The 27,420-nt window shown below is 39.2% G+C and overlaps 4 protein-coding genes across 6 annotated transcripts; 2 read left to right on the top strand and 2 right to left on the bottom strand.

Annotated features, from left to right (window-relative positions):
- Nucleotides 1–367: 367 nt before the first annotated feature.
- LOC113346760 (protein RTF1 homolog) lies at nt 368–4,030 on the top strand. Its single transcript, XM_026590268.1, has 2 exons — nt 368–462; nt 1,631–4,030. The coding sequence occupies exon 2, from the start codon at nt 1,683–1,685 to the stop codon at nt 3,633–3,635; it is 1,953 nt and encodes a 650-aa protein (XP_026446053.1). The 5' UTR covers nt 368–462; nt 1,631–1,682; the 3' UTR covers nt 3,636–4,030.
- A 1,909-nt stretch (nt 4,031–5,939) lies between these two features.
- On the bottom strand, nt 5,940–9,341 carry LOC113352937 (pentatricopeptide repeat-containing protein At1g62260, mitochondrial-like). 3 transcript variants are annotated; one of them, XM_026596681.1, is made up of 4 exons: nt 7,221–9,341; nt 6,778–6,812; nt 6,279–6,356; nt 5,940–6,000 (listed from the first exon to the last, which is right to left on the bottom strand). In XM_026596681.1, exon 1 carries the CDS (start codon nt 9,334–9,336, stop codon nt 7,372–7,374), a length of 1,965 nt encoding a protein of 654 aa, XP_026452466.1. In that variant the 5' UTR covers nt 9,337–9,341; the 3' UTR covers nt 5,940–6,000; nt 6,279–6,356; nt 6,778–6,812; nt 7,221–7,371. The 3 variants fall into 3 exon arrangements, with proteins under 3 accessions (XP_026452466.1, XP_026452465.1, XP_026452467.1); XM_026596680.1 differs by having other exon boundaries at nt 6,778–9,341; XM_026596682.1 differs by lacking the exons at nt 5,940–6,000; nt 6,778–6,812 and having other exon boundaries at nt 6,286–6,356.
- Nucleotides 9,342–9,556: 215 nt separating this feature from the next.
- Nucleotides 9,557–22,807, top strand: LOC113346758 (serine/threonine-protein kinase ATR-like). Its single transcript, XM_026590266.1, has 15 exons — nt 9,557–9,758; nt 9,861–10,005; nt 10,386–10,498; nt 11,331–11,665; nt 11,759–11,883; nt 12,052–12,196; nt 12,286–12,855; nt 12,934–13,009; nt 13,655–13,967; nt 15,012–16,262; nt 16,704–20,067; nt 20,193–20,765; nt 21,088–21,711; nt 21,842–22,036; nt 22,276–22,807. Exons 1-15 carry the CDS (start codon nt 9,602–9,604, stop codon nt 22,441–22,443), a joined length of 8,154 nt encoding a protein of 2,717 aa, XP_026446051.1. The 5' UTR covers nt 9,557–9,601; the 3' UTR covers nt 22,444–22,807.
- Nucleotides 22,808–22,893: 86 nt separating this feature from the next.
- Nucleotides 22,894–23,554, bottom strand: LOC113346759 (histone H3.2). Its single transcript, XM_026590267.1, has one exon. It carries the CDS (start codon nt 23,484–23,486, stop codon nt 23,076–23,078), a length of 411 nt encoding a protein of 136 aa, XP_026446052.1. The 5' UTR covers nt 23,487–23,554; the 3' UTR covers nt 22,894–23,075.
- Between the last annotated feature and the right edge of the window lie 3,866 nt (nt 23,555–27,420).

The raw sequence follows: 27,420 nt of genomic DNA, 5'->3' as shown, positions 1-27,420 counted from the left end.
CCCCCTAATGGGATTCTAAGGGTGGGAATATTAATTCATATCCCCAATAAATCGGGATATACTCTATTGCACATTCTTAGATTGCTATCATCAATCAACGAGTCAGCTTCCCATATAAATGATTAGACGATTTGTTAAGGGATGGGTTTGAAAGAATACAAGCTCTACTATTTATATGTTGTGACCTAGACTTGAATGGAAGACAAGGTATTTCTATTTCCGAAAGTATGCCCAAAACACGGTTCTCAAAAGGCCCAAAACTGATTTTGATCCTTGGAGTTGGAATTGTCCAACAAAAATGTTTAGCCCATGTGATGAGAATAACCAATAGCCCATTAGTTTTAGCTGATAGCCCTGTGTAGGTTATCAGCTCCCAAATCCCAACTTGTACTACATTTTTTTCTTCTTCGTCTTCCATCTTCGAGGCAAAATAAGGGATTCAACTGATTCGATCAAGCTCTGGTCTAGATTCTTTACTCTCTACTCCTCCATCAAATTGTCTTTATTTACTTATATTTATAACTTGATGTACCAATTTATGGGTTTTACTTTCTTGGTTAATTGTTTGATGTTTTCATCTAACTGATTTGATGATATTGGATACGAATTTGGTGTGTGCAATTTGATTACTTTGTATGATTGCATCTCCAAAGAAGTTACTAATCTCTATTGTTATTACATATTGGTTGTAAGTTTGTGAAATTAACATGTGAAACCCTAGTTTATTCTATTTTTGCACTTTTCTCTAGTTGCTTAGTATGTGTAAATAATGTATATGTTACTCAGGATATTAGGCCATCAGAATAGCATAGTAAATTATATAAGTGGTGGGTTTTAGAGAATAGTGCTCTATCTGAATGCCCTAGTCTTACTTAAATGCCTTTCATCATGAAATTTGTAGAGGTGCTCCGGTCTTGATGGGAGATTTCCATCCATCTCATGCCATATCTGAAACTGAGAACACACTAGAACTCAAATTCAAATCCGGCTTAGTTGTTGGAAATATATAAGCTTAACAGACATGCCCCTGATTATTTGATATACTGAGTATATTAACTTAATTGTGGCAATTCTTTATTGCAGGTGCATTTAATAGTTACGTGTCTTTAGAGCTGGTTTAAGATCAGTGGTCTAAGGAACCCTGTATGGACCTAGAATCAAAGAATATATATCATTAGCTTCCATGGTCTTTCTCCATTTTCCATCTTTACTGTCATGAGTAAATACCAAGATCTGATTAGGAGAAAGCCATACCACTAGGAGTGCTAGTACTAATTTGGTAGGATGGTGTATGATGATATATATCAATATTTCTCACCAATCCTCTATTTTTATTCAGTCTATATCGGATCATATTTTTATTTGCAATCGTAGTGGTTGGTCTCCGCTTTTATTTGTAGTGCGTCCTTAATTCGTCAAATCTTGCTCATATTTGTCTTCTGTACTACCAGTTATGGTAGGAAATCGATTCTTTTGATCTGAAGCTTTTCAAATTGAATGAACCTTCAGGGAGCTGTTACTTTTCCTTTTGCTTGTCCATGAACGAGGATGAAAACACCAGATCATCCAATGCTTTAGTCTATTGTTATGCTGCTTGTGTTAATCCTGGTTCTCTCTTACTAAATTTCAGTTCCCCTGAAGTGACTACTTATTGCGGCAGACCAAACAAAAAGTAACATATCATGGCAGAGGCAGACTTAGAAAATTTGCTACTGGAGGCCGCAGGAAGAACTGGGTCGTCAGGGAGGAACCGACACTCTCGTCCTCCATCCAGGAGGAAACGGGAAGGTTCGTATTCTGATGATGGAAGTGACTCCAAGGATGATGATTCTGATGATGACAGAGGCTATGTAAGCAGAAAAGCATCTGGCTCTCATGTTCCGCTCAAAAAGAGACTTGAGAAGGATGATGAGCGGGGAAGCCGGAGAGATGATGACGACTATGAAGATGAAGATCGTCGAGGTGGCAGCAGTGAAGATTCTGATGTCGGGAGCGACCTTTACAAGGATGAAGATGATAGGGAAGAGCTTGCAAAAATGACCGAACTTCAAAGGGAGATGATCCTGTCAGATAGAGCACAAAAAAGAGATGATCAACGGCTTACAGAGAGGGTTAGAGCAAAGCAGAGTAGTGGGAAGAAGATGCAACCTGGAAAAGAGACCCCACAACCACCATTATCCCGTGTACGTTCTTCTGCTAGGTCTGCCGAGAAGGGCGCTGCCAAAAATGATGCATTGAACGAGCTGCGGGCAAAGAGGATGAGACATCAAGACCCTGAAGTTCTTCGGAAGAGGGATGCATCCAGAGGTGGAACATCTGTTGGCCGGGATTCTTCCCCAAACAGAAGAAAACCCCACGCGGAAGCGAGTCCAAGTAGTTCGAGCCAAAGCGAGAGTCATAGTGGAAGCCATAGTAGAGGTGACGGGTCAGCTGGAGATGAGGGCATGGGAGATAGTGACGATGACAGACTGGATGCTCTAACTTTCGACGATATCAAGCAAATTACAATCCGGAGATCCAAACTATCAAAGTGGTTCATGGAACCCTTCTTTGAAGACCTAATTGTTGGTTGTATGGTTAGGGTCGGGATTGGTAGAAAAAAGAATATGGCCATTTACAGGTTATGCATGGTGAAGAATGTGGATGCCTCAGACCCTGATAAACAGTACAAGATGGATAACAAGTATACACACAAGTACTTGAACTGTGTCTGGGGCAGTGATAACTCGGCAGCTAGATGGCAGATGATCATGATATCAGACTCCCCTCCACTTGAGAGTGAGTTTAATGAATGGATGGATGAGCTGGAGCGTAAGGGTGGAAGGAAGCCAAGCCGCCAGGAAGTGCTAGAAAAACAGGAAGCTATACAAAAAGCTCTAACTTATGTTTACTCTGCCGCCACTGTGAAACAGATGCTGCAAGAGAAGAAATCAGCATCATCAAGGCCTTTGAACGTCGCAGCAGAGAAGGACCGCCTGAGGAGGGAAATGGATATTGCAGAGAGCCGTCGTGACATGGGGGAAGTGGAGAGGATCAGAGCAAGGTTACTCGAGCTGGAGTCTTCTCGGCAATCAAAGTTAAAAGATACCAAAGCTTTGAGGCTAGCAGAGATGAACAAGAAAAATAGGGCTGAAAACTTCAAGAATGCATCTGAATTAAAGCCTGTGAATACAGGTCTTAAAGCTGGAGAAGCTGGATATGACCCATTTTCTAGAAGATGGACTAGGTCTAGAAACTATTACGTACCGAACGCTGCGGAAGGAGACGAGACTGCTGCATCAGCTGATGGCGATGCTGCTGCTGAGGTAGCAGCATTAGCGTTTGGATCAGGCAGTAATGTTGTTGGTGGTTTAGCAGCCACTGCTGCAGCTTTGGAAGCAGCAGCGGACGCAGGGAAGTTGGTGGATACAAATGCACCTGTGGATCTTGGAACAGAATCAAACTCGCTGCACAATTTTGATCTGCTAATCTCATTAACAGAGCTTCAAAAGTTTGGAGGAGCTCAGGCAGGATTCATGGCGAGGAAGCAGAGGATAGAGGCAACAGTTGGAAAACGTGTACCAGAGAATGATGGCAGGAGGCATTCTCTAACACTCACAGTGAGTGATTACAAGCGACGGAGAGGTCTTCTTTGAGACTTGAGTGAACCCCCTTTGGGCAACAGGTAAAGGATTGTCCTCTTTACTTTTGGTATTGAACTGGAACTGGAACAATAGTGAAGTAACTTATGTCAAAACTTGCCTCACATTGTTACTGCTTTGTAGAACTATCGTGCAATTGCTATGCTTTTTTTTGCAACAAGGATTAGGGCGAATATGGGTTTTCCCAACTAAACTAGCAGCAAATTTATGTTCAACATGTTCAACAATTGGATTAAAAATCTGAAAAGAAACTATTTTATTCTGGTGAACATTCTTGAGCTTGGACAAGTCTTAACAATGTGTACTAGACTGTCTATCTTTGCTTGCTTTCATTCAGGGATTTTGCACCCTTGTCTTTGTCTATCTTAATTAAGGATGCCATTTGGTCATGCATCTTTGTTTACTGCTTTTGAAATCTCTTAATTAAATTTGGCTTTTCTTGAATGGGCTTGACTGAAAGTTAATTTCAAAGATCTACTCAGACGCAGACGCTAGGTGATACGAATGAAAAAGTGAATGTATCGGGAACTATTTCATTCTGGATAATCCTAGAGAATCTTTAAGAAAATCCAGAAAGAGCTGAATCAAAATTTCGAACTGTGAGACCAAACAAGGCAGCAGCCAACCATAATAATAGATAAACAATGACCCAAATTAAAGTCACCCTTGGCTTTTATCCCGATTCCGAAAACTGACTGTCCAACTAATACACTTCAATATGTATATCTACCTCCCTGATTACGTCTCATTCTACAATCTACATTTTAAGATCACAATGCCATGTAGCGCACCATCTAACACAATGAGAATAATACATCATATGTAGTTTCCTATAATCTAGTCAGGAAAAAAGGCATAAGCTGAAGTTTTACTATTAAAGAGTAGATTCCTCAGTTGACATGAGAGAAGCATCTGCCAGTTAGAAAATGCTAAGAAAAGCAAAATTTATGAATCCAACCAGCATACTTTCCAGGCTCTGTTACTATTCTAACACAGGTACAATTATTACTATATCTAAAACTTGGAATCTTTCTTTTTTGATTTCCATCCTTCTCATGCATCTTTCTCCTCCTCTTCTTCCCATTCTGCACAAGTTCCATTAAATTTATGAGTGAAACACATGAACATATAAAACACCATGAAAATGGCAAACTGCAGAGACATCTAATGTACCTCCGCAATCATATCGCTGAACGATGGCTACGCTGTTTCTCTTCTTCCCTTGCTTCATCGTACCTGCAACATAGATCAAACTTTAGCAAGAAATTCCTGACAAAGCAAAATATTTCAGTCTTTTGACAACAATCTCTGTTACGGTTTCTCTCTTACTTGGCAGCCAAAATACCATCCAGGTTCTCCAACCCTTCCAATTCATCTGGTTTAAAAGAGACATCAACTTTATCTGCCTTTTGACCACGGAGTAGATCAACCTGCAAAAGAAAAACTAGTAAGTAGACGAATGATTAGGACTTAAACCAATCTTAAGAAACTATGAGTGATCAATAACCAAACCAGCAGACTGCGCACTGCAGAGTGGAAACAACTTAACACTCAGGCCACTAAACGTGACTAAAGTGACTGTGCACACGCATGAAAGAAAAAAAAAACTGTTCTTCTGAGAACAAGTTTAAGATCTACAGAGATATACCGCAACTACAGTGTACCAGGAGTACAGAGAATATTACCAACCAACCGCATGTGAGAACGGACAAAGTGGATCACCCGAGTACCAAATGGCAAAAATATGTTTGGTTCCATCACATAAACAATTAAACAGATAAATGTAACCTAGCTTCATAGACATTGTAAAACGTAGTAGTGTAGAAAACTATTAGATACTTGGTGCACCCTCTGGCATACCAAGCGCCTCTTATAGATCCTGTGACAACATACCTGGCTTCATCTCTCGTAATTTAACATGTATACACAACAAAGTAATTGTAAGTAAATTGGTTTCTATGAACTCAAGTAAATGAACCACAGAACCTATACCTCAAACTCCTCCCTTCGTGATAGTGCTCGCCGTGACTAGTAAGCTTAGGCTTGGTCTGATATTTAAAGAAGGCATCATGGAGAACCTGTATATGGTTACAAAAATCAGATGGTTAGATCCATGCAATTAGCCAGAGAAAATGGTACATAATTACAAAAGACTGGATTTCTGTACTGGATTTCTGTACAAAAGTAATACAACAAAGGAGAAGCACGTGATAATTCATAGTGACTACTAGGAAAGAAGAGACGAATAATCGAAAGTCGCTCAAACCTGATAATCAATATCCATCTTTCCCATCTTTGGTTGCATACGCGCACGTTGCTTCTGTTTCAACTTTTTACTATCCTCTTTCTCAATATATGCCTACGTATGACATCATTGAAAACATTAATTAACTGAATATAAACCGAGAGAACACGAACACAAAATCGAAAGTACCGGTATTTGGCTACGCGAAGAGAAAATCAACAGTCATGCAACCATCTTCCAAAAGAAGCTCAGAGGTTTTAACAGCCCAAACCCAATATACTGGCGTTTTATGAAAATAACCGACAACAAAATGACTAGTAGCGCGAAAAAACAAAAGTCTCAGAACGGAATAACATTTAGTCATTGCAGAAAACCTAAGCATCCAGCTATACCTGTCTAATTTTCTCGATTCCAGTTGCCGCAATGAAGTCTGGGAGTTGGAAAGGCTGTTCCTTAATATCAAGTTTTCCCTACAAAAATATAAAGATGGATTAATGATTTTAGATACCACGAGAGCTTTCTACTCCATCTATATAAATCAAAGCAGGCAATGAGCATATTTATTCTAGTGGACTGCACTGCCGCAATAAAAGAAATGCATCCGGTCCATGTATTCTGCAAAGTAAGCCACAGAAGCTGCATTGTAACATCAAACATACCTGAGGACCCAGAAATTGACACTCAAACTTGTCTAGGTACCTTAGTTTGATACTAGTATATAGTAACTAATAGCTCATCAATTCAACATCAAATATAACCCGGCAACTCAATAGCTCCCACTCAAACTTGTCTAGGCACCTTAGTTTGACATATAACTAAAAACCCACATAATCCCCTAGCAAATATGTCAACTAATAAACAATTCAAAAAATCTTTCCGCAAAATACACACCTACTTCTGTCTCCATAATTGTTACAGCCAGTCCCCTGCAAGAACCACATATCCATATAAGAGTGTAATCTTATTGATTTTATTATTTCCTCACCCTCTTACATGAACCCTTCTTACAGTATTATGTCCATTTAACATGCATGTACACATTAGCTACACTATTATTTGTGTCCAATCGACCACTTGGCACAGGAACAGTCTTCCGGTACGATTTCCTGGCCATGCGCAAGTATTTGGGCACTTATGCTACATTTTTATACTATTGCAAATATGTGTGCATGGTGCGTCGACTAGCATCTGTGTCTCGTACACGGGGACAAACCTAAAATTAACAAATTGTTGCAACCAAATTATTTGAGGCGTTTTTGTTTCCCAGGTTGGGCTTGCGATTAAGTCTACTTAACCACGAACATTTGATTAGGCTTGGATCAAATCCAACTTACCTATCCCACAGTTTCAACCACTGTCAAGAGTTTCAGATCAGAAATGCAGTTTCAATCAAATCCGAAATTTGAATCATCACATGGTAGCTCTCATGCAATCCCACTAAGAAGTGGAAGTGTTCTCTCTATCTGAAGCACGAGAAACATGAACTTATTGCAACCCAATCCAACTATACCCAGCTTGTTTTTTGATCTTATTCCCTTGCATCATTGTCTTTACTCTTGTTGCATCTTCCCATCTCCCAGCATCGGTATACAGCCTATGTAGCATAACATAGGGTGCTGAGCTTTCTGGCTCAAGTTTCATTAGAGATTCGGCAGCAATTATAGCAAAATCTACATTGTTATGAATTCTACATGCACCAAGTAATGCACCCCAAACAGCACTATCTGGTTCGAACGGCATGGTTTTGATCAAATTCATGGCTTCCTCTACATACCCGTTCCTACCAATGACGTCCACAAGAGAGGCAAAATGTTCCATAAGTGGTTCAATGCCGTACTCATAGACCATGGATTTGAATTGCCTCCTACCTTCATCTACTAAACCAGCATGAGCACAAGCACTCAACACTGAAACGAATGTTATATGTGTAGGTTTCACATTCTCACTCTTCATCTCTTCAAAAAACTTGAGAGCCTCCACTGCCAAACCATTATATGCATACCCTCCGATGATTGAATTCCAAGAAACCACATCTCTCTTCAAAGCCATCTCATCAAATACTGAACGTGCATCTGATATAACCCCGCATCTCGAGTACATCGTGATAAGCGCATTATTTATTGGTACATCTGCAATTACCAGTTTGATGACCAGTTGATGAATCTGCATTCCTAAATGAAGAGCTGAAAGCCCAGCACATGTACTGAGAACTGCTGATAGAGTGTGTTTATCAGGTCTTTCACCTTCTCCTTGCAACTGATGTAAGAGTCTTACTGCTTCTTCATATTCTCCGTTCTGTTCATACCCTGATATCATTGAATTCCATGAAATCAAGCTTTTAATAGGTGTTTTATCAAAGAAACTACGAGCAAGTTCCAAGTCGCCATTTTGTGCATATCCCGAGATCATAGAATTCCATGACTGGGAATCAGGATTTGGCATCTCATGGAAAAGCTTTGCTGCTTCTTCTAAATTACACACTTGAGTGTACCCACTAATCATGGTATTCCATGAAATGACATCTCGTGTCAGCATATTGTCAAAAAGTTCCCTAGCCGAGGAAAGATCTCCTGCTTTAATGTAAGACATCATCATAGAGTTCCAAGTAACAACATTCTTTACAAAGCTGACTTGTTCTTCACCTCTCCCTTCATCTAGGTGAGAAGGAATTTGATCAAACAAACGTCGCGCTTCAACAATTCTTCCGCACTGACCATACCCAGCAATCAGAGTGTTATAAGCATGAATCACATCCGTAACACCATCACTTAAGCTTTTAACTTCAAACAAAACTTTTGCTGCTTCATCTAATTTACCATTCTGAATTAAACCTGAAACAAGAGCACTAATAGACGCCGAATCCCGTTGAGGCATTTCCTTGAACAGTTCCATTGCTCTTACAACATCCCCATTCTGCAAAAACCCGGTAATCATCGTATTCCAAGTGATAGTATCCCGCTCATTCATTCTGCGAAACATATCCAAAGCTTCATACATTTTTCCATTTCTGGCATACCCACCAATCAACGTATTCCAAGAAACCTTATCTCTCACCGGCATTTGATCAAACAAATATCTTCCTTCTTCAATTTGTTTACTTCCACGAACATAACCTGATATAATCAAATTCCAAGAAACAACATCCCTTTGCGGCATTTCGTCGAACAGTTTTCTTGCTTTTACTATCTCTCTATTTTTCACATACCCACTAATCATCGAATTCCATGTAACAGTATTTTTGTACTGCAATGTATCAAAGAGTCTTCTTGCTTCATTAATTTGACCTCCTCTGATAAAATTAGAGACCTTTTTGTTCCATTTTCGAATATCCAAATTTTCATCCCAATGCGGCAAAGAAGAAAACTTCTTTAAACCGATAATGACACTCCTATAATTTGATGGTTCCCACTGAAGTTTCATCCATAAACATGTCCTTTTTAAGCTCCTCATCTTCTCCGCTGTGAATGAGCTAAAACAGAGTCACCAAGTTCGTTTGAGATTGTCAACTGTCAAGTAGTAACAAACCCTTACTAACCGCACCCACAATTCCGATTTCCGCACTTTACAAAAAGTCGCGCCTCAATAGTACGTTCACTGCTCAAAAATACGTTATTATTTAAAAATAGAATCGGTATTAAGAAAAGTAAAGCGTCATTCTGTGAGGGTTTATGGAGGGAAACCAGTAGAGAGAGAGAGAGAGAGAGTGAGGGATACAATGGCGGAACTCTCAAGTATAATTCATGAACTTCGAGAAAGAATCTCTGCTTCGTCGTCTTCACCAGCAAATAACGGAGATGATGATCATTTAGTGAATAGATTTCGGACTGTTCTTCCTAATCTTCTTCAATCTTATGTCCTTCCTTCATCCACAGGTTTCAATCTCTCTCTATTTCTCTCTAAAATACATGTTATCCTCTTAGTTTCCTGATCTAATATTTTTTAAAAATTTTAACTTTTTTTTTTTTTTGTTGTAGCTAATGAGAGAGAAGTGATTGCGGTTCTAAAGCTATTATCACATATAGCAAGAAATTTTCCGGGCGTTTACTTTCATGGGAAAGGAAGTGCTGTTATTCCAGTCATTGCTCGAGTTTTACCTTTCTTTGCTGACCCTGCATTTAGGTTAGTATTTCTGGAATCAACTCTTATTTGACATTTCAGTTTCTTGGTTAGGGTTTTTGAACAAACATTTCTATTTTGGTACACACATTTGAGGATAAAGAAATCAAAACCTTAGTTAGAACTTACAAGGTTTATTGGAAAAGAAAAAAAAAATGAAGATTTTGATTAGGGAAGGAAATTGTAAGTTGACGGCAATTCATGCTGAGTAGACAAAAATGTATGAGTGTGGAACATTGAAGGAAATGGCACTGAATGGTTGTAGCTGCTGCTACACATAGAACATCATATAAAACCTCTGATGGTTCTTTTTCTTTTCTAGTGCTCTTGTTTTGTCATCATTTTTGTCTTTTGTTTAGAGCGTGATTGAGTCGGTCTTACAGATCTCGCCATGGAGTAATTTTCGAGACAGTTGGATCTCTTCTATCCTTGCTCCGTTCAGGAGAACGAGGAGCATATCGTCAGTTTTTCTTGGATGCCATGTTGTTAATTGAAGGTATGTGTTGTGGTTGTAAGACTTTTCTTATATGAAATTAGTGGAAGTTTGAAGGTTTGTGCAGCTACACCGTACTGGTTTGCAATATCAGTTTGCTCATTCTCTCAAGTCAACTCTTGAATATTAATCTGAATTGGGACATGCTAAAAGTAAAAGCAACCAACTCAATACAAATGGACTAATTAAGTTTACCAATGACCAATGCGTTTTTAAATTTATTGGTCTGAACATGTATCTAGGATTACTAAAACATTTTTTTGAAGTGAGCAAATCTTTAGACTTGAGGTTTCCACTAGCTGTAGCCAAGTCAATTCTCTAGTAAATCATATATTGTGTACAGTACATGAATGGGCTTTTGGGAGCACTAATTCACTTATATCCTCTGGTTAAAGTAATTGAATCTACTAGAGCAATTAGATTTTCGTCTGTGATTTCCACTGTTTGATTTGAGTACCTTCTGATTCATTTAGACAGGCTCCGTTTCCGCGCACCAATTGTGCTGTAAGTGTTATGCCTTCCACTGCGCAGATGTTTCACATCAAAGCAAATAAGTAGTCTCCCCTGAATAGTATAAGAAAACCCTGGTGATTTACCTAATGCATTTAATCGGGTATTCAATTTGGAGACTAGAACTAATCTTGAATATGTGCAGCATGTGCACAAGTTCTAGAATGTATTGCTAAACGATTGTGTTTCTTTCGTGAAGGGAAAATTATTAATACTGTTCTACAAGTAGTTTTTTTCTTCCAATTCTTGTAGTGCTATGTCTTTTGTAGCTCGGCTGTTTCACTGATAAAAACTTCATAACAAGTCCCTGATTGCTTGTTTACAGATCTCCTATATGTAGCATCATTGTTCGCAGATAGCTCCACTATCTCAGTGTCTCCTGTAGTATCCTTGAAGTGCTTTCACAAGTCGTTTGTTGGAATATCCAGTAGTCCAGCCCCTCTCTGTGATCTTCCAGCCTGTTTCAGACCCACAGATGGCCTTGGTATCTTGATTGACCTCACCGATAATCAGAGGTGGCAGCCGTTTGCCACTTGGACCCTTAAGATTATCAGTAAATGCCTAACTGAAGGAACTCTGTACGTGGAAGGACTTATCAATGCATCATTTGTATACGCTGCATGTTCTCTTTTGTGCTATGGAGATGCTGCTTTGCATATGGTGAGTAGCATGTTAAATTAAAGTAGGACACACAGTCTTCTATTTATTAACCAACTTATTGCGCATTTGTGATAGCTTACAATTTTATAATAGGCATGTTTCGACTTTGCACGTGTCCTGACAACTGTAGTTGATGCTGAAATTGTTCCGATGGAAAATCTTATTCGCACGATCTTGGCCATATTAGGGCACGATGAGAAGGAACATCCAACATTCAGGTATTTTCTTCTGGTACTTCTTGCTAAATCAATTACATTATTATGATGCTATTAACAATAAAGAAATTTAGCTTATGCTCATAAAAAGCTCTCTCTCTCTCTCTCTCTCTCTCTCTCTCTCTCTCTCTCGCACCCCCCAAATACGCCACTAATGGGCTTATGTTGCAGAAGTACCGTTTACGACTCTTGCATGGGTGCTTGCCTTCATGTATTGTATTCGAGTTGTCCAGATGACGTGGTTGAGCTTACAGCTGGAGATTTAGTCAATGTATTTCCAGAATCAATAAAAAACACGGATAGCCTTGACCTTAAGGTGAATATGCTGGGAAACTCTTTAATTGGCGTACATAAAAAATTTACCTTCACTACGTGTTACTCACTGTAAACTAAAAAAAAAATCAGGTTGCTATGTGCAGTGCATATGTTCGAATATGTAAGACTTGCCCTGTGCATATCTGGAAGCCGGAATCTCTTGTTGATATGTTGTACTCTCCAAAACCTTGCTTGCCGGTGATGGATTGCATTCGCGTTGCCATAGGTATACTTGGTCCTGATATTGTTGGCGGCGTAAATGTGGAGAATAGAGATACTGGTGTCTCAACTGGAAGTGACAAAAGAAACCAGAGCTCAAAAGTTGGAGACAAGAGACCGGTTCAGAACTTAGTTATTCTGCAGAATAAGCGTCAAAAAGTAGAGGAAGAAATGTTGCTATCTAACATTACTTGTGTGGGGTTTGATTTTAAAAGTAAGCATGAGCAGGACAATGAACATGCGGGTTCTATGCGAGAATCACTTGTTTCATTTATTGGTTTCCTAAAACCAAGTGGAATTAACGAAACCACGTTAACACCCGAAATTGCAGTGACCGCTCTTAGCATGCTGTCCATTATCTTTTGTAATTACCCAAAAACATGTCTGGCGCTTACCATTTTTCGTCAAGTGTGTGAGTGGATGCCTTGGATATCTGAGCAGGTATGTGTTAATATTTGAAGACTATTACCATTTCAAATTTCCGATGTGTTTCAGTAATTTGAGAATGGTATCTTGCAGGCAAAGCAAAGCAGTTCAATCACATTTGATTTGGCCATCTATCTGGAAGCAGTTCATAGCATATTACTTTTGCAAAGTAAGATTACAAACCTAATATTTTTTTCTCTGCACCAAGTTTTAGTGATACATGTAAACATCAAAATCTCCCATGCACCTATACCTAATGGCTTAAGATATCGCTTTTCTCTTCCCTAGACAGAAACAAATGCTAGAGAGAAAATATCTTGCAAGAAGGTGCATCTGCTTACAAGTAGTAGATACACTAGTTAGAGTTTGTTGTATTAAGAGTTTCTCTTTCAGGTCCATAAACCTTAGAGAGAAAGAAAAAGGATAACTCCTGAGAGGTACAGATGTATATAGAGTTAGGAATGCATGCTCAGACTCGTTTATTGTATAATCTTGAAAAAGGATAATACCTATACCTATGGCTTAAGATATCGCTTTTCTCTTCCCGAGATAGAAACAAATGCTAGAGAGAAAATATCTTGCAAGAAGGTGCATCTGCTTACAAGTAATAGATACACTAGTTAGAGTTTGTTGAATTTAGAGTTTCTCTTTCAGGTCCATAAACCTTAGAGAGAAAGAAAAAGGATAACACCTGAGAGGTACAGATGTATTAGGAATGCATGTTAAGACTCGTTTATTGTATAATTTTGATTTATTGTCCTTGTCTTCTTCTGTTATTATGGCATATGGCGTCAACGTTCTAATTTGTGTGCAGGTTCCCTTCCCCAGGAGAATGTCCTTTTCAAAACTATGGATGTTAATGCAAATCTTAGAGTGGTGTTAATGCTTCCGTGGACACATTTACTTGCAACAACTGAAGCTGATCCTATGCGGAATGCAAAATGTTTATCTGTTCAAGTTCTCTCCAAGATTGGTTCTGCATTTAAACCTGAAAGTGTGCTTGAAATCCTGGATTTAGCTCTTTGTGATGAAGCCGAGGAGGTTAGAGCTGAAGCTGTTATTTCTATACCAATGATTGTCTTGTGCTCTGGTCTTGGTGTACTACCACATATGCTTAGAAAACTGGAGTAAGTGAATTTAATTTATCAATTATGTTTAGTTTCACTTGCTTTTTTGGGTGTTCGTGGATGATAAGAACTTTACTAGAGAAGAAAATATGGGACTCCAATTTTGAAACTGCGGTTGCTCATGTCCAGTGTCGGGCAATGAGAGTGATTGCACTAGGTGGACCTTTTTCTGTTACTTTCCTTAATACTTTTTCTTCCAAGAACGGGATAATTGATCTGACCTTACTGTGTGCATGGCCAAACGTTTTTTCTTAGTTTGCACATTATTACCATAAGGCCCGTGATAGTTTGGAATCTTTCCTAGAAATTTACTGTCATAACTCATAGTTAGTAGCGTCTTGGAGATGGTTTTCTAACTTCCAATCCTTCGAGCGCAAATTTGTGTGTCTAGTATCATTTATAAGTCAAATCAACTACAAACAAAATAATTATAAGTCTCTTCCTCCTCTAGATTTCCTACATCTTAATTGGGCTGGAGTACTAAGCCTACAGCCTTTTCAGCGATTTGTATTTGTACTGTTTTTTTCTGTAGGAACTTTGTATGAAGTCATGTATCTATGGCTTTGTTATGTAATCTTCGGAAAAGTTTAAGTTGAGCCATAAAACTTCTTAGTGTTAATTTATTGCTGAACCCGAGCTTTAGACCTGTTTCAAGTTTGAAAAGAGCCTCAATCTTTTTTTATCAAGTCAGCCACATATTTGGCGTGTTGTTCAGCCATACCTTACCTATATACTGGCAGAAGTTATAGTGATGAAGGCAGCTTTTGATTCTCTAGTACGAAACAATGCAGATTGCATCCCACTACAGATCATCTTTGTATGTTACTCGTCTTCTCGGTGTACATTGTATAGATGGAGTTTTTCCGCCCTGGGTCAGTTTCACTCTCTATCAAAATTCAGTTACTGACTTCAGGAACACCAGACGTCGGCAATACCACTGGTCTCCCCTTCTTAGTAACTAGGTTTTACTTTGTATGTCTAAGATTAAAACTTAAATGGGCCATCTAACTTGTATTTCAAAATTTTGTGTTGCTCCATTTGCAGGATCTTGGGGAAAAAGAAGTGCAGCAATGTTAACAGAATTGTTCCGTTTACTCTTGGTTACTTGGCATGCCTATATGGGTCTACCTATGCCAATAATGCCGCGCCGTGTAAGCTTTTCTTAATTGACGATAGCAACAAAAAGAGTAAAACTACTGTTGATCTTCTCAGTCGTGGATTCTGGTGTCCCAAGTGTGACAAACAAGATATGCGTCACTATGAGCAATATCCTAAGGTTATGCTCCTGTCCGACGGGCGAAACATGGAAAATTGCTCTGACCATTACTTCAATAATTTAGTGTCTCTCTTTTTTGAACTTCTTTATGATGATTCATCTGAAGAGGCTCAAGCTGCATGTGTGGGAATTATTCCACGGATCCTCGTGCACGGGTCTCAAGAGATCCTGCTTGAGACAAGGTCCCAGTGGATCAAGTGTCTGGAGTTTGTACTCCATAATGAGAAGAAAAGTGTGAGGGAAGCATTCAGAGGTCAGGTTAGCTGCTTCCTTGAAATTCCCATTTTGACATGTTTGTTTGGGGATGTGGAGACATCTAACAAAACGAAAGAGCAGAGGTTTTTGGACAAACTTAAACATGCTTTGGCAGCTGCTAAAGATCCTCAGTTCTTTGAGACACTTTTGGAGGTGACTGCTGATATCATGAATGCCGTTGACATCCATGAGCAGCTGTTCTTTTACTCGCTTATCCTGCTGGTTGATCAGCTCGATAATCCTCATATGATCGTGAGAATGGATGCGTCAAGGTTGATAAAGAGCTCATGCCACTTCCATCTTAAAGGAGGGTTCAACGTGCTCCTTTCCAAAGTTAATCATATCAAGCATGAGCTTTATTCTTATCTTTGTGCACGAGTGGTGAACCGCCCAGCAATGGTTCGGGAATTTGCAGAGGCTGTTGTTGGTGTACCAATGGAGGACCTCATCAAACAGATGGTTCCAATTGTTCTTCCGAAGCTTGTGATCTCTCAGCAGGACAACGATCAAGCGTTTGTCACATTACAAGAGTTGGCTGGGCATCTGAACACTGAGATGGTGCCGCTAATAGTTAATTTGCTACCCAAAGTTCTTGCATTTGCTCTTCTTCAAGGTGACGGGCAACAGCTACTATCTGCTTTGCAGTTTTATCACGTACAGACCGGATCTAGCAACCAGGAAATTTTTGGAGCTGCATTACCAGCACTGCTCGATGAACTTGTGTGCTTTCTTGGCGATGGGGACCCAAATGAGACCACTGATAGGTAAATTTGGATTACCAATTTCCAGTCATATATCATGTTATTCCAGCTAAAGCAATATTATCAACCAGTCTCTCGGTATAGATTTAATTTCTTTTTTCTGTAAAGCTTAAGGTTCTGTCTCGATTTTTCTATTTGTGCTTGTGATGCGTAATATTGTGCTTCCAAAAGTCTTCCCCGTCATTAAAGCTCAAAGTTGTGTTTTATGCAGAAAATTGTGTTTTTAAAGGATCCTTCTCTACCATAATTGAATATTCTAGGAATAGACTTAATTCTTTAAGGAGTTTGATCTTTCCAAAATTACTAAACACTATTTGTTGCTCCAAATTTGTGTGAATTATATTATGGTGTATGAGCAGTGTGAATTATATTGTGGTGTATGAGCACAATCATTCAGTTGCACTGAAATGATGTTCACCTTTAAGTTTTGTTATTTGAATGCAGGCTAACGAGGGTCCCTGAAATGATACAAGAAGTTGCAAGAGTCTTGACTGGCTCTGATGATCTCAGTGGGTTTCTAAGGCATCATTTTGTCGGTCTTCTTAACAGTATAGACCGGAAAATGCTTCACGCTGAGGATATATCCTTGCAGAAACAAGCCCTGAAACGTATAGAATTGCTAATTGAGTTGATGGGTTCTCACCTTTCCACCTATGTGCCTAAAATCATGGTGCTTCTTATGCATGCTGTTGGTAAAGAAACCCTCCAAAGTGAGGGTCTATCTGTCTTACATTTTTTCATCAAACAACTGGTGAAAGTCTCCCCATCAAGTACTAAGTATGTGATTTCACAGGCCTTTGCTGCTCTTATCCCATTTTTGGAGCGGCGTAAAGAAAATACTTCTTTTCATCTGAGTAAAGTTGTTGAGATCTTGGAAGAACTCGTGGTTGAAAACAAGGTTCTTTTAACACAGCATATTCGAGAGCTCCCTTTGCTACCAAGTATTCCTGAATTAGCTGAAGTGAAAAAAGTTATACAAGAAGCACGGGGATCAATGACTTTCAAGGATCAACTACGAGATGCAGTTGATGGTCTAAACCATGAGAGCTTGAATGTGAGGTATATGGTTGCGTGTGAGTTGGGAAAATTACTGAACTTACAACGAGAGGATGTTACAGCTCTGATCTCTGCAGAAGCTGGCTCGGATTTGGATGTGTTGAGCTCCTTGATTACGTCCTTACTTAGAGGATGCACAGAAGAGTCCAGGACTACCATAGGACAGCGCCTGAAATTAGTTTGTGCTGATTGTCTTGGAGCACTTGGAGCCGTGGATCCTGCCACAGTGAAGGGAATCTCTTGTGAGCGCTTCAAAATTGAATGCTCAGATGATGACCTTATCTTTGAATTGATCCACAAGCATCTAGCAAGAGCTTTTAGAGCTGCTCCTGATACCATTGTCCAAGACTCTGCTGCCTTGGCGATACAAGAGCTGCTGAAAATTGCAGGTTGCCAAGCATCACTTGATGATAATATTGGAGCTCAGACAATACAGTCAGAGAAGGGTAAAGAAGTGTCGAATGTTTCTTTGTCGGGGAGTGGGAATATGGATGATCGCAGTGAGATGAACAAGAGAGGCAAGAGATTATGGGGCCGTTTCTCTAACTATGTTAAAGAAATAATTGCCCCATGCTTGACCTCAAGATTTCAACTTCCAAATGTGGCTGATTCTACGTCTTTAGGCCCTATTTACCGATCTTCAATGTCATTCCGCAGGTGGATCTTTTTTTGGATCAGGAAGCTGACAGTACATGCAACTGGTTCAAGAACAAGTATTTTCAATGCTTGTCGGGGTATAGTACGTCATGACACACAAACAGCTATGTATTTGCTACCATATTTAGTCTTGCATGCTGTCTGCTACTCTACTGCTGAGGCTCGACTTGGCATAACAGAAGAGATACTTTCTGTCCTCAATGTGGCCGCATCAGAGAACAGCGAGGCCGCTGTTAATGGAGTCATGGGAGGGCAAAGTGAAGTCTGTATTCAGGCAGTCTTTACACTTCTTGATAATCTCGGGCAGTGGGTGGATGATGTAAAACAAGAAGTTGCTCTTTCCCAATCTCTACAGTGCTCAAAGCAGCAATCGTCTAAGTCAACTGGGCGAAATAAAGATCCTCCTTCAAAAGGTCCTAATCAGCTTCTAATTCAGTGTAATAATGTTTCTGAGCTGTTGGCTGTTATTCCAAAGGTTACCCTAGCGAAGGCTTCTTTCCGATGCAAGGCTTATGCACGAGCTCTTCTGTACTTTGAGTCTCATGTCCTGGAAAAATCAGGATCCTTCAACCCAGCAGCTGAGAGAAGTGGTATCTTTGAGGATGAGGATGTTACTATTCTGATGGAGATATACAGTGGCTTGGATGAGCCTGATGGTCTCTCTGGATTGGCGCATTTAAGGAAATCATCAAGCTTGCAGGACCAACTCCTTATAAACAAGAAGGCAGGAAACTGGGCAGATGTCTTAACTTCTTGTGAGCAGGCTCTTCAGCTGGAGCCCAGTTCCATCCAGAGGCATTCCGATGTTCTCAACTGCTTGCTAAACATGTGTCACCTTCAGGCCATGGTAACTCATGTAGATGGCTTAATCTCTAGGGTTCCCAAGTATAAGAAGACTTGGTGCATGCAAGGTGTGCAAGCAGCTTGGAGGCTTGGCCGGTGGGACCTTATGGATGAGTACATCTCTGGGGCTGATGAGGAAGGTCTACTCTGTAGCAGTTCCGAGAGCAATGCTTGCTTTGACATGGATGTTGCCAAGATCCTGCAAGCAATGATGAAGAAAGATCAGTTCTCAGTTGCAGAGCGGATTGCTCATTCTAAACAAGCTTTGCTTGCTCCTCTTGCTGCTGCTGGAATGGATTCTTACGCTCGAGCTTACCCCTTTGTGGTAAAGCTGCACTTGCTACGGGAACTGGAAGACTTCCATAGTCTTCTTGTCAATGATTCTTTCTTGGAGAGATCTTTCCATCTGGATGATCCAAGATTCAAGAAAGTAATACAAGATTGGGAAAATCGAATGCGGTTCACACAGCCATCTCTATGGACAAGGGAGCCGCTCCTGGCATTCCGGAGGCTGGTTTTCGGTGCCAGTGATCTTCATGCTTGTGTTGGGAATTGTTGGCTTCAATATGCAAAGCTCTGCCGTTCTTCTGGTCACAATGAGACAGCCAACAGAGCAATTCTAGAAGCCCAGACGTCTGGGGCAGCCAATGTTCACATCGAAAAGGCTAAACTTCTGTGGAATTCCAGAAGGTCAGATGGTGCCATCGCAGAATTGCAACAGGCTCTTCTCAATTTTCCTGTGGATGTCATAGGATCTGCGGTGGTCGCATCACTTACTACTCTACCACTTGTCCCACTGAACCCCCCTTCCATCGTTGTCACTCAAGCTTCAAATGAAAATAGAGATGTTGCTAAAACCCTCCTTCTATATTCTAGATGGATTCACTACACTGGCCAAAAGCAGAAGGAAGATGTGATAGGTCTGTATGCTAAGGTGAGAGAACTGCAGCCCAGATGGGAGAAAGGATTCTTCTATATAGCTAAATATTGCGATGAATTGCTTGTTGATGCTAGAAAACGGCAGGAAGAAAACTTTGAACCAAGGTCCAGGGTTAATTTAACTGCCGAAGAAACTCCCTGGTTATCTTACCTTCCGGATGTCCTACTTTTCTATGCAAAGGGGCTTCATAGGGGCCATAAAAACTTATATCAAGCACTTCCAAGGTTGCTAACCTTGTGGTTTGACTTCGGAAGCAAGTATTACAGAGAAGGCTTATCATCCAATAAAGAAATTAAATCGGTCCATCAAAGGGTATGTATTTTACCTTTTCACTAGAGAACTAAGTACTAGGGTTTCACCTTTTCACTGGAGAACTAAATACTAATTTCTTCCAACTGTAGATCAAATGCTGATGCTATATGTAATATACGTATCAGGTCATGTGTATCATACGAGGTTGCCATAAGGATTTGCCAAGATACCAGTGGTTAGCAATGCTACCTCAGTTGGTGTCTCGAATTTGTCACCAGAATGAAGACACTGTTCGGCTTGTCAGATATATCATCACCTCCGTTCTGCAAGATTACCCACAACAAGGTCTATGGACTATGGCAGCAGTTTCAAAGTCCCATGTTCCTGCAAGGCGTGAGGCTGCTGCTGGTATCATACAAGAAGCACGCAAAGTTTCCAGGCAAGGAAGTGATGGCAGTAGTTTGTTTGTGCAGTTTGCTAGCTTGATAGATCATCTGATTAGGTTGTGCTTCCATCCGGGTCAGCCAAAAGCGAAAACAATCAACATCTCAACTGAGTTTAGTGCTCTGAAACGGATGATGCCGGTGGGAATCATAATGCCAATCCAACAAGCTCTTACTGTCAAACTACCAATGTATGACAGTGAAACGAGCACTGACTATCATAACATTGATATTTTCTCAGCTTCGGACCTTACGACTATATCAGGAATAGGAGATGAAGCTGAAATCCTATCATCTCTTCAGAAACCCAAGAAGGTAAATCATGTCACTATAATTTATTGTTCTGCTTTAGTTGGTTTGGACATATGTTGCTTATCTTTGTATGTGTGGTGGGTTGAGACCATTATCTAATAAAGTTCTAATACCGATCAATGAATTCCTCCGATGCTTGGTCTTTCCCTGCTTTGAACTAACAGTCACACTGTTAGAAGTCAGATAATGTCTGATTTTGGCAAGATCTCTGGGGAGGGACTGCCATAAATTGTGGCTCTATTTACTTGTATCTGTCCTTTTGATGGTACATAATGTTAAATATAATATCATCTTCATAAGTGAATCCATTTTTTTGGCTTCTCAGGTAATTTTTATTGGGAGTGATGGTGTTGAACGCCCATTTCTCTGCAAGCCGAAAGATGATCTAAGGAAGGATGCACGCATGATGGAGTTTGTGTCGATGATCAACCGTCTTTTGGCAAAATATCCAGAAAGCCGTCGGAGGAAGCTTTACATCCGCACCTTCGCTGTGATCCCGTTGACAGAGGACTGCGGTATGGTAGAGTGGGTTCCCCACACCCGGGGTTTACGACATATACTGCAGGATATCTATACTGCCCATGGGAAATTCGATAGGCAGAAAACTAATCCCTTGATTAAGCGGATATATGACCAATGTCAGGGCAAAGTTTCAGAGGAGGAGATGTTGAAGACCAAAATTTTACCATTGTTCCCACCAATTTTCCACAAATGGTTCTTGACAACGTTTTCGGAGCCAGCTGCTTGGTTTCGAGCTCGAGTTGCTTATGCTCACACTACTGCTGTTTGGTCTATGGTTGGGCACATTGTGGGCCTTGGCGACAGGCATGGGGAGAATATCCTCTTTGATTCCACAACCGGCGATTGTGTTCACGTCGATTTTAGTTGTTTGTTTGATAAGGGTCTGCAGTTGGAGAAACCTGAGCTAGTGCCTTTCAGATTAACCCAGGTAGAGTAGTAACGGAAAATAAAAAAATGGGAGAAAGACATTGCGGTTCACTTAAGCTTGTTTCTATGTGTGTTATAAAATAGTTGTTTTAAAGAATGAACTTTTAATGTGTGATTTGCTCCATCCACAGAACATGATTGACGGGTTGGGCATCACTGGATACGAGGGGAGTTTCTTGAGGGTCTGCGAAATAACACTGTCAGTGCTTAGGACACACAGAGAAACTCTAATGAGTGTTCTTGAAACTTTCATTCATGATCCTCTTGTAGAGTGGACGAAATCTCACAAGTCTAGTGGAGTGGAAGTTCAGAATCCCCATGCTCAGGTCTGATTTCATTTTTTATTATATTACTCTCATATTTCAACACTCATGTCAATACATCAAAAGGATATTGTTCTATGAATTCTGAAAATCCAGAGATTCTTCCGGACAAACTCCTGAAAAATGAACATGATATATATGGCAGTGGATTTTTTATTGTTTAAAGTAGTTTTTAGAGCTGAACAATCTGGCTTCCCAAGAATCTGTTAAATAGCTACTAAAACATTTTCCTTTGAAATCAGAGGGCCATCGGCAACATAGAAGCACGGCTTCAAGGCATTGTGGTTGGTGTTGGTGCAGCTCCGTCTTTACCTCTGGCTGTAGAAGGTCAAGCTCGTCGTCTGATTGCCGAAGCTATGTCGCACAAAAACCTTGGAAAGATGTATTTATGGTGGATGCCTTGGTTCTGAAGAGTTGTGTGTCACTTTGGTATCACCAGTTGAGGTTATTATGTAATAGAAAATCTTCACTACCACATTGTTTTGCATCTTTCTGTTGCCTTTCCTTATTTTCAAGAGGCTCAATGTAGCAAGGTCCAAAAAAAATATAGATTAAGCGCTGCAGACAAGCTTGATGATTTAGACTATGTACATGTAAATAGTCTTCTGAAAGTCTGAAATAGTTTCATCGGAAGGTAGATTAGATGGAAGAAGGATCATGTTCTTCATAATTTTGTAATGAAGAAAACCCTTATTCCTTGTAAAGTTGTAATTAGTGTTTATGTACATAAACATCACATTTTTCATCTGCAGAAACCTTACTTATAAAGTTATTTTTTGCTATGATTCAACCACTTGCACTAAACCATAACCGATGTTTCTCAATCTTTGATTATAGAGAAGAGAAATATGCAAGATAAATTTCTTAAAAGCTTGAAAATATATTCATAAATAGATCCAACTTGAAAACCTAAGCTATTACAAGACCATTTCCATCAGATCTAACAAAACTAAAAATTAAAAGCAAACAGTCATTCTAGATAATGGTAATAAACTGAGAAATAGAGAGATGGAAATCCCTAATTAGATAACTGAGTAGATCTCTAAGCCCTTTCTCCACGGATTCTACGAGCAAGTTGGATATCTTTAGGCATAATAGTAACTCTCTTAGCATGAATAGCACAGAGATTAGTATCTTCAAAGAGACCAACTAAATAAGCTTCAGCAGCTTCTTGTAGAGCAGCAACAGCACTAGATTGAAAACGTAAATCAGTCTTAAAATCTTGAGCAATCTCACGAACCAAACGCTGGAAAGGAAGCTTGCGGATCAATAACTCAGTACTCTTTTGATACTTTCTGATTTCACGAAGAGCAACAGTTCCTGGCCTGAATCTATGTGGTTTCTTCACTCCTCCGGTTGCTGGTGCTGATTTCCTTGCTGCTTTTGTTGCTAATTGCTTCCTTGGTGCTTTTCCTCCGGTTGATTTCCTTGCGGTTTGCTTTGTTCTTGCCATGGTTTTCGATCTAGATTGAAGTTAAGAATGTAAGAATAAAATATTGAAAGAAGAGTTTTTCTGAATTGGGTGAGGAAAATGTTGGTGGTATCAAGGGTTTTTTATAAGAGAAAAAGATAGATCCCCAAATATCAAAGGCGGGAAATTTTCATTTTGGAGGGATTTGAAATTTTCGTTGAATGGGGTATTTACCGTAGATTTGAAACTTAGTAACGGATGAAAATTGATTTCAATTGAGTCATACGGATCGCAATCCGTATGTTTTTCATGTCATTTTCCTTTGGGAAGACCGCAAAGAACGCCGCGTTCTGCACAAGTGCCACGTGTACGGTTGACAGATCTGGAAGAAGACAAGACATCGAAGGGATCTACCTTGGAATTGGTTACGCGCTGCTCGTAAAATCTCTCAAATGGCAGAGCCGGAGGTTGAAAACACTAAGTTGCTGTCCGATCTGGACTGTTTTTTCAAATGAAAGAAAAGAAAGAAAAAAATGGGAAAAAAAGCCTTACGCTAAGTGTTATGGTGTGCTAATCTAGCAGTTAGATTGGCAATCGATGTCAGTTTATGGAAGTGTTGATCTAGCAGTTGGATTAGCAGTCCATGTCAGCTGGGACCACCGTTCAGCGCTTTAAATCTCAGCCGTCAGAGCAAAAAATAAATCGCCAAACGATGAACCATTCCGCGAAAGTCGGTTTTCCCAGCGCTGAATGATTCGGCGTAACTATTTAGCTGCTAGTTCACCTGCGAGCAACTGATAGGAGAGAGAACTAGTTAACAAATAGACAACATTTTTTTTTTGAATTGCAACACATTTCTGCTAATCTAGCAGCTCAATCTAGCCCATAAGACTTAGGTCGGTGAACTAGTCGATCTTAAGCTTAACTCGACTTGTCTTTTGATAAAATACACATATTTTCTAAATACGAGATCAACACAACAAAATCAATATTTTTAATGCGGAGCTAGCTCTAGTTCCTTTTCAGAACCGTGAAAACTCATTGATGGGGAGGGTATTCTCGACATTCTGTTATGACAAACAAAGTCTTTAAAATGCGTTGAAATACAGATGGATCTTGATATAAAGTTTGTGCTTTCTACAATTGAGGAAGACATGTTCCTAATTGAATTCGAACAGCGAGAAAATATAGTTATGGTTCTTGTAAATGGTCCTTGGCATGTTTATGGAGATGCTTTTTCATCATGCTCTTAGACCCTTGAAAGGAATGTCTCAACAAAGCAGTTCAAAATACATTTCAAATATGGGTTTAACTTTTTAATCTCTAAAGTTCCTATTCCAATGACTATATTATTGCTCAAAATGGAACCAAGCTAGATAGAGTGTATGAAATACACCCTCAAATGATAAATATTTTCACACCTAATCCTTGGAGATTTATCAAACTCAAAATCCAACCTTTATAATAATTACCTTTTCATCTTCCTATAAAGAATCAGCAAAATGCTCGATCAAAAAACTATACTGAATCTCCATAAGGTTTCATAACCCCTTCATCACCTCCTTCTTCTGGAGAAGTTTTAGTTAGTTAATGAGAATTTTAATCAATACGGTTCCTTTGTGGTTGAATCAATTTCTGACTCTGCTAGTTCAATCTCAATCAACGAGTTGGCTTTCCACGCAAATGGTTAAGTAGTGTGTCAAATAATGAGTCTGTAAGAATACAATATATATTATTTATAATGTTTTAACCATTGTTTATAAGACAAAGTATTTCATTTCAAAATTCTCAAAAAAAATATTCAAAGAATATTATTTTCAAAATTATAAAATATCAATTGTATTCCATATACTTTATTAATATATTAACTAGAAATAAGCAAGCCTCTGGGATATGGTAAGCATATATTTTCGAATATCTAAAATATATTTGAATTTCGGTTTTCTAGGATCTCGCCATGAGTACCAAGAAAAATACTTGAACATTAAGTTAGAATAGTTTAGCACACGTTCAAATCACTATGTCGATATTATGTAGACATTCCAAGTTTAATCCGTTTACATCTAGATATTTATCCAAACCTTAAGATCATCAAACATACAAAAAAATGTAAAACCAGATTAAAATTGAAACATGATTGGTTAGGGATCAGTCATGCAGCTGAGATCCGTCTTTTGCACAAGGGATCGTTCATACATTGGGATCGGTCTTAAATTCTTTTCATTACAAAACGTAGTTTTGCAAGTCCACTTCCTTAGGTTATGTATATGATATCCCTTCTTATGCAATCCCAACTCACTAAATAGTATCACGTTGCCAATTAATGTAACATCGACTTACGAAGCTTATAGATAAACTATACTCATAACTCCATATACTCAAGGTGTATAAAATAACTAGTATATATTTTCTTGATACTTTGATGAATGACCAAGTCACTGATACTAGAGACAAGCAAACAAATTGTACTTCTTATGTTTTGTTTTCAATGAAAACTGACCTGAAAAAACAAAGATAGAAAAGAAACTGAAAAAGCGGGGTCTAACAACCACACCCAATAGATAGTCAGACTCAATCTTAACAAAAGTATATCAAAGAGTTATATCTCTCTTTCTCGATTCAATACTTACTCAAGCAAATAGAAATATGAGAGTCTAATTGAATACAAGAGAAATCACTTAAACGGTACCAAAGACCAATGTTCAAGGATCAATCAACAACCAAAGTGGATTTTCCAATTGGTCGATTCAACGCACAACCTTTGATAGTTCAATTATATAATAAAATATAATGTGAAAAATAAATAAAACATATACCAGAAGTTTTGTTAACGAGGAAACCGCAAATGCAAAAAAAAACCGGGACCTAGTCCAGATTGAACACACATTGTATTAAGCCGCTACAGACACTAGCCTACTACAAACTAACTTCGATCTGGACTGTAGTTAAACCCCAATCAATCCCACACTGATCCAAGGTATAGTTGCGCTCCTTACGTCTCTGATCCCAGCAGGATACTACGCACTTGATTCCCTTAGCTGATCTCACCCACAACTAAGATTTGCTACGACCCAAAGTCGAAGACTTTAATAAACAAATTTGTATCACACAGAAAAGTCTAGGGTAATAGATAAATTTGTCTCCCACATAAATACCTATGAGTTTTGTTCCGTCTTTTGATAAATCAAGGTGAACAGGAACCAATTGATAAACCGGACTTATATTCCCGAAGAACAACTCAGTATTACCAGTCACCTCACAATAATCTTAATCGACTAGCGAAAGAAGATATTGCGGAATCACGAACGACGAGACGAATATGTTTGTGACTTCTTTTATATCTTGCCTATGGGAGAAATCAATCTCAAGCCAATCTTACGATTGTACTTGGTACGATAGAAACAACAAGATCAGATCACACAACTACAAGAAAAGTAGTATCGGTTTGGCTTCACAATCCCGATGAAGTCTTCAAGTCGTTAACCTACAGGGTATCGATAGAAACCTAAGGTTAAAGGAGAACTGACTCTAGCTAATACAACTAGTATCACACAGGAGGTGTGGGGATTAGGGTTCCCAGTTGCTAGAGTTCTCCTTTATATAGTCTTTCAAATCGGGGTTTGCAATCAATGTTAGCTTAGTAACAAAGCATTCAATATTCACCGTTAGATGAAAACATGATTAGATTTAAGCTAATATTTTTCAACTGTTAGATCGAACTTAGCTTGTTACACACAAATGAAATGCACGTTTATTTAGGTTTGTGTAACCATACCCAAACATGTACATCTAGTTGGTTCAATAATAGTTAACCAAATGGTTAGCCATATGAGCACTTTCATATCAACCATATTCTTCTTTACCATAAATAGTTCAAATGACTCAAATGAACTAGTTAGAGAGTTGTTCAATTGCTTAGATCTTATAGAAGTATACAAGACACAATCGAAGCAAAAACGTTTTGATTCACTCGAAT

The sequence above is a fragment of the Papaver somniferum genome, chromosome 2, assembly GCF_003573695.1.
Source record: "Papaver somniferum cultivar HN1 chromosome 2, ASM357369v1, whole genome shotgun sequence".
Taxonomy (NCBI): Eukaryota; Viridiplantae; Streptophyta; class Magnoliopsida; order Ranunculales; family Papaveraceae; genus Papaver; species Papaver somniferum.
Note: the sequence above shows the minus strand (reverse complement) of the source record. Positions and strands in the feature narration are given on the sequence as shown.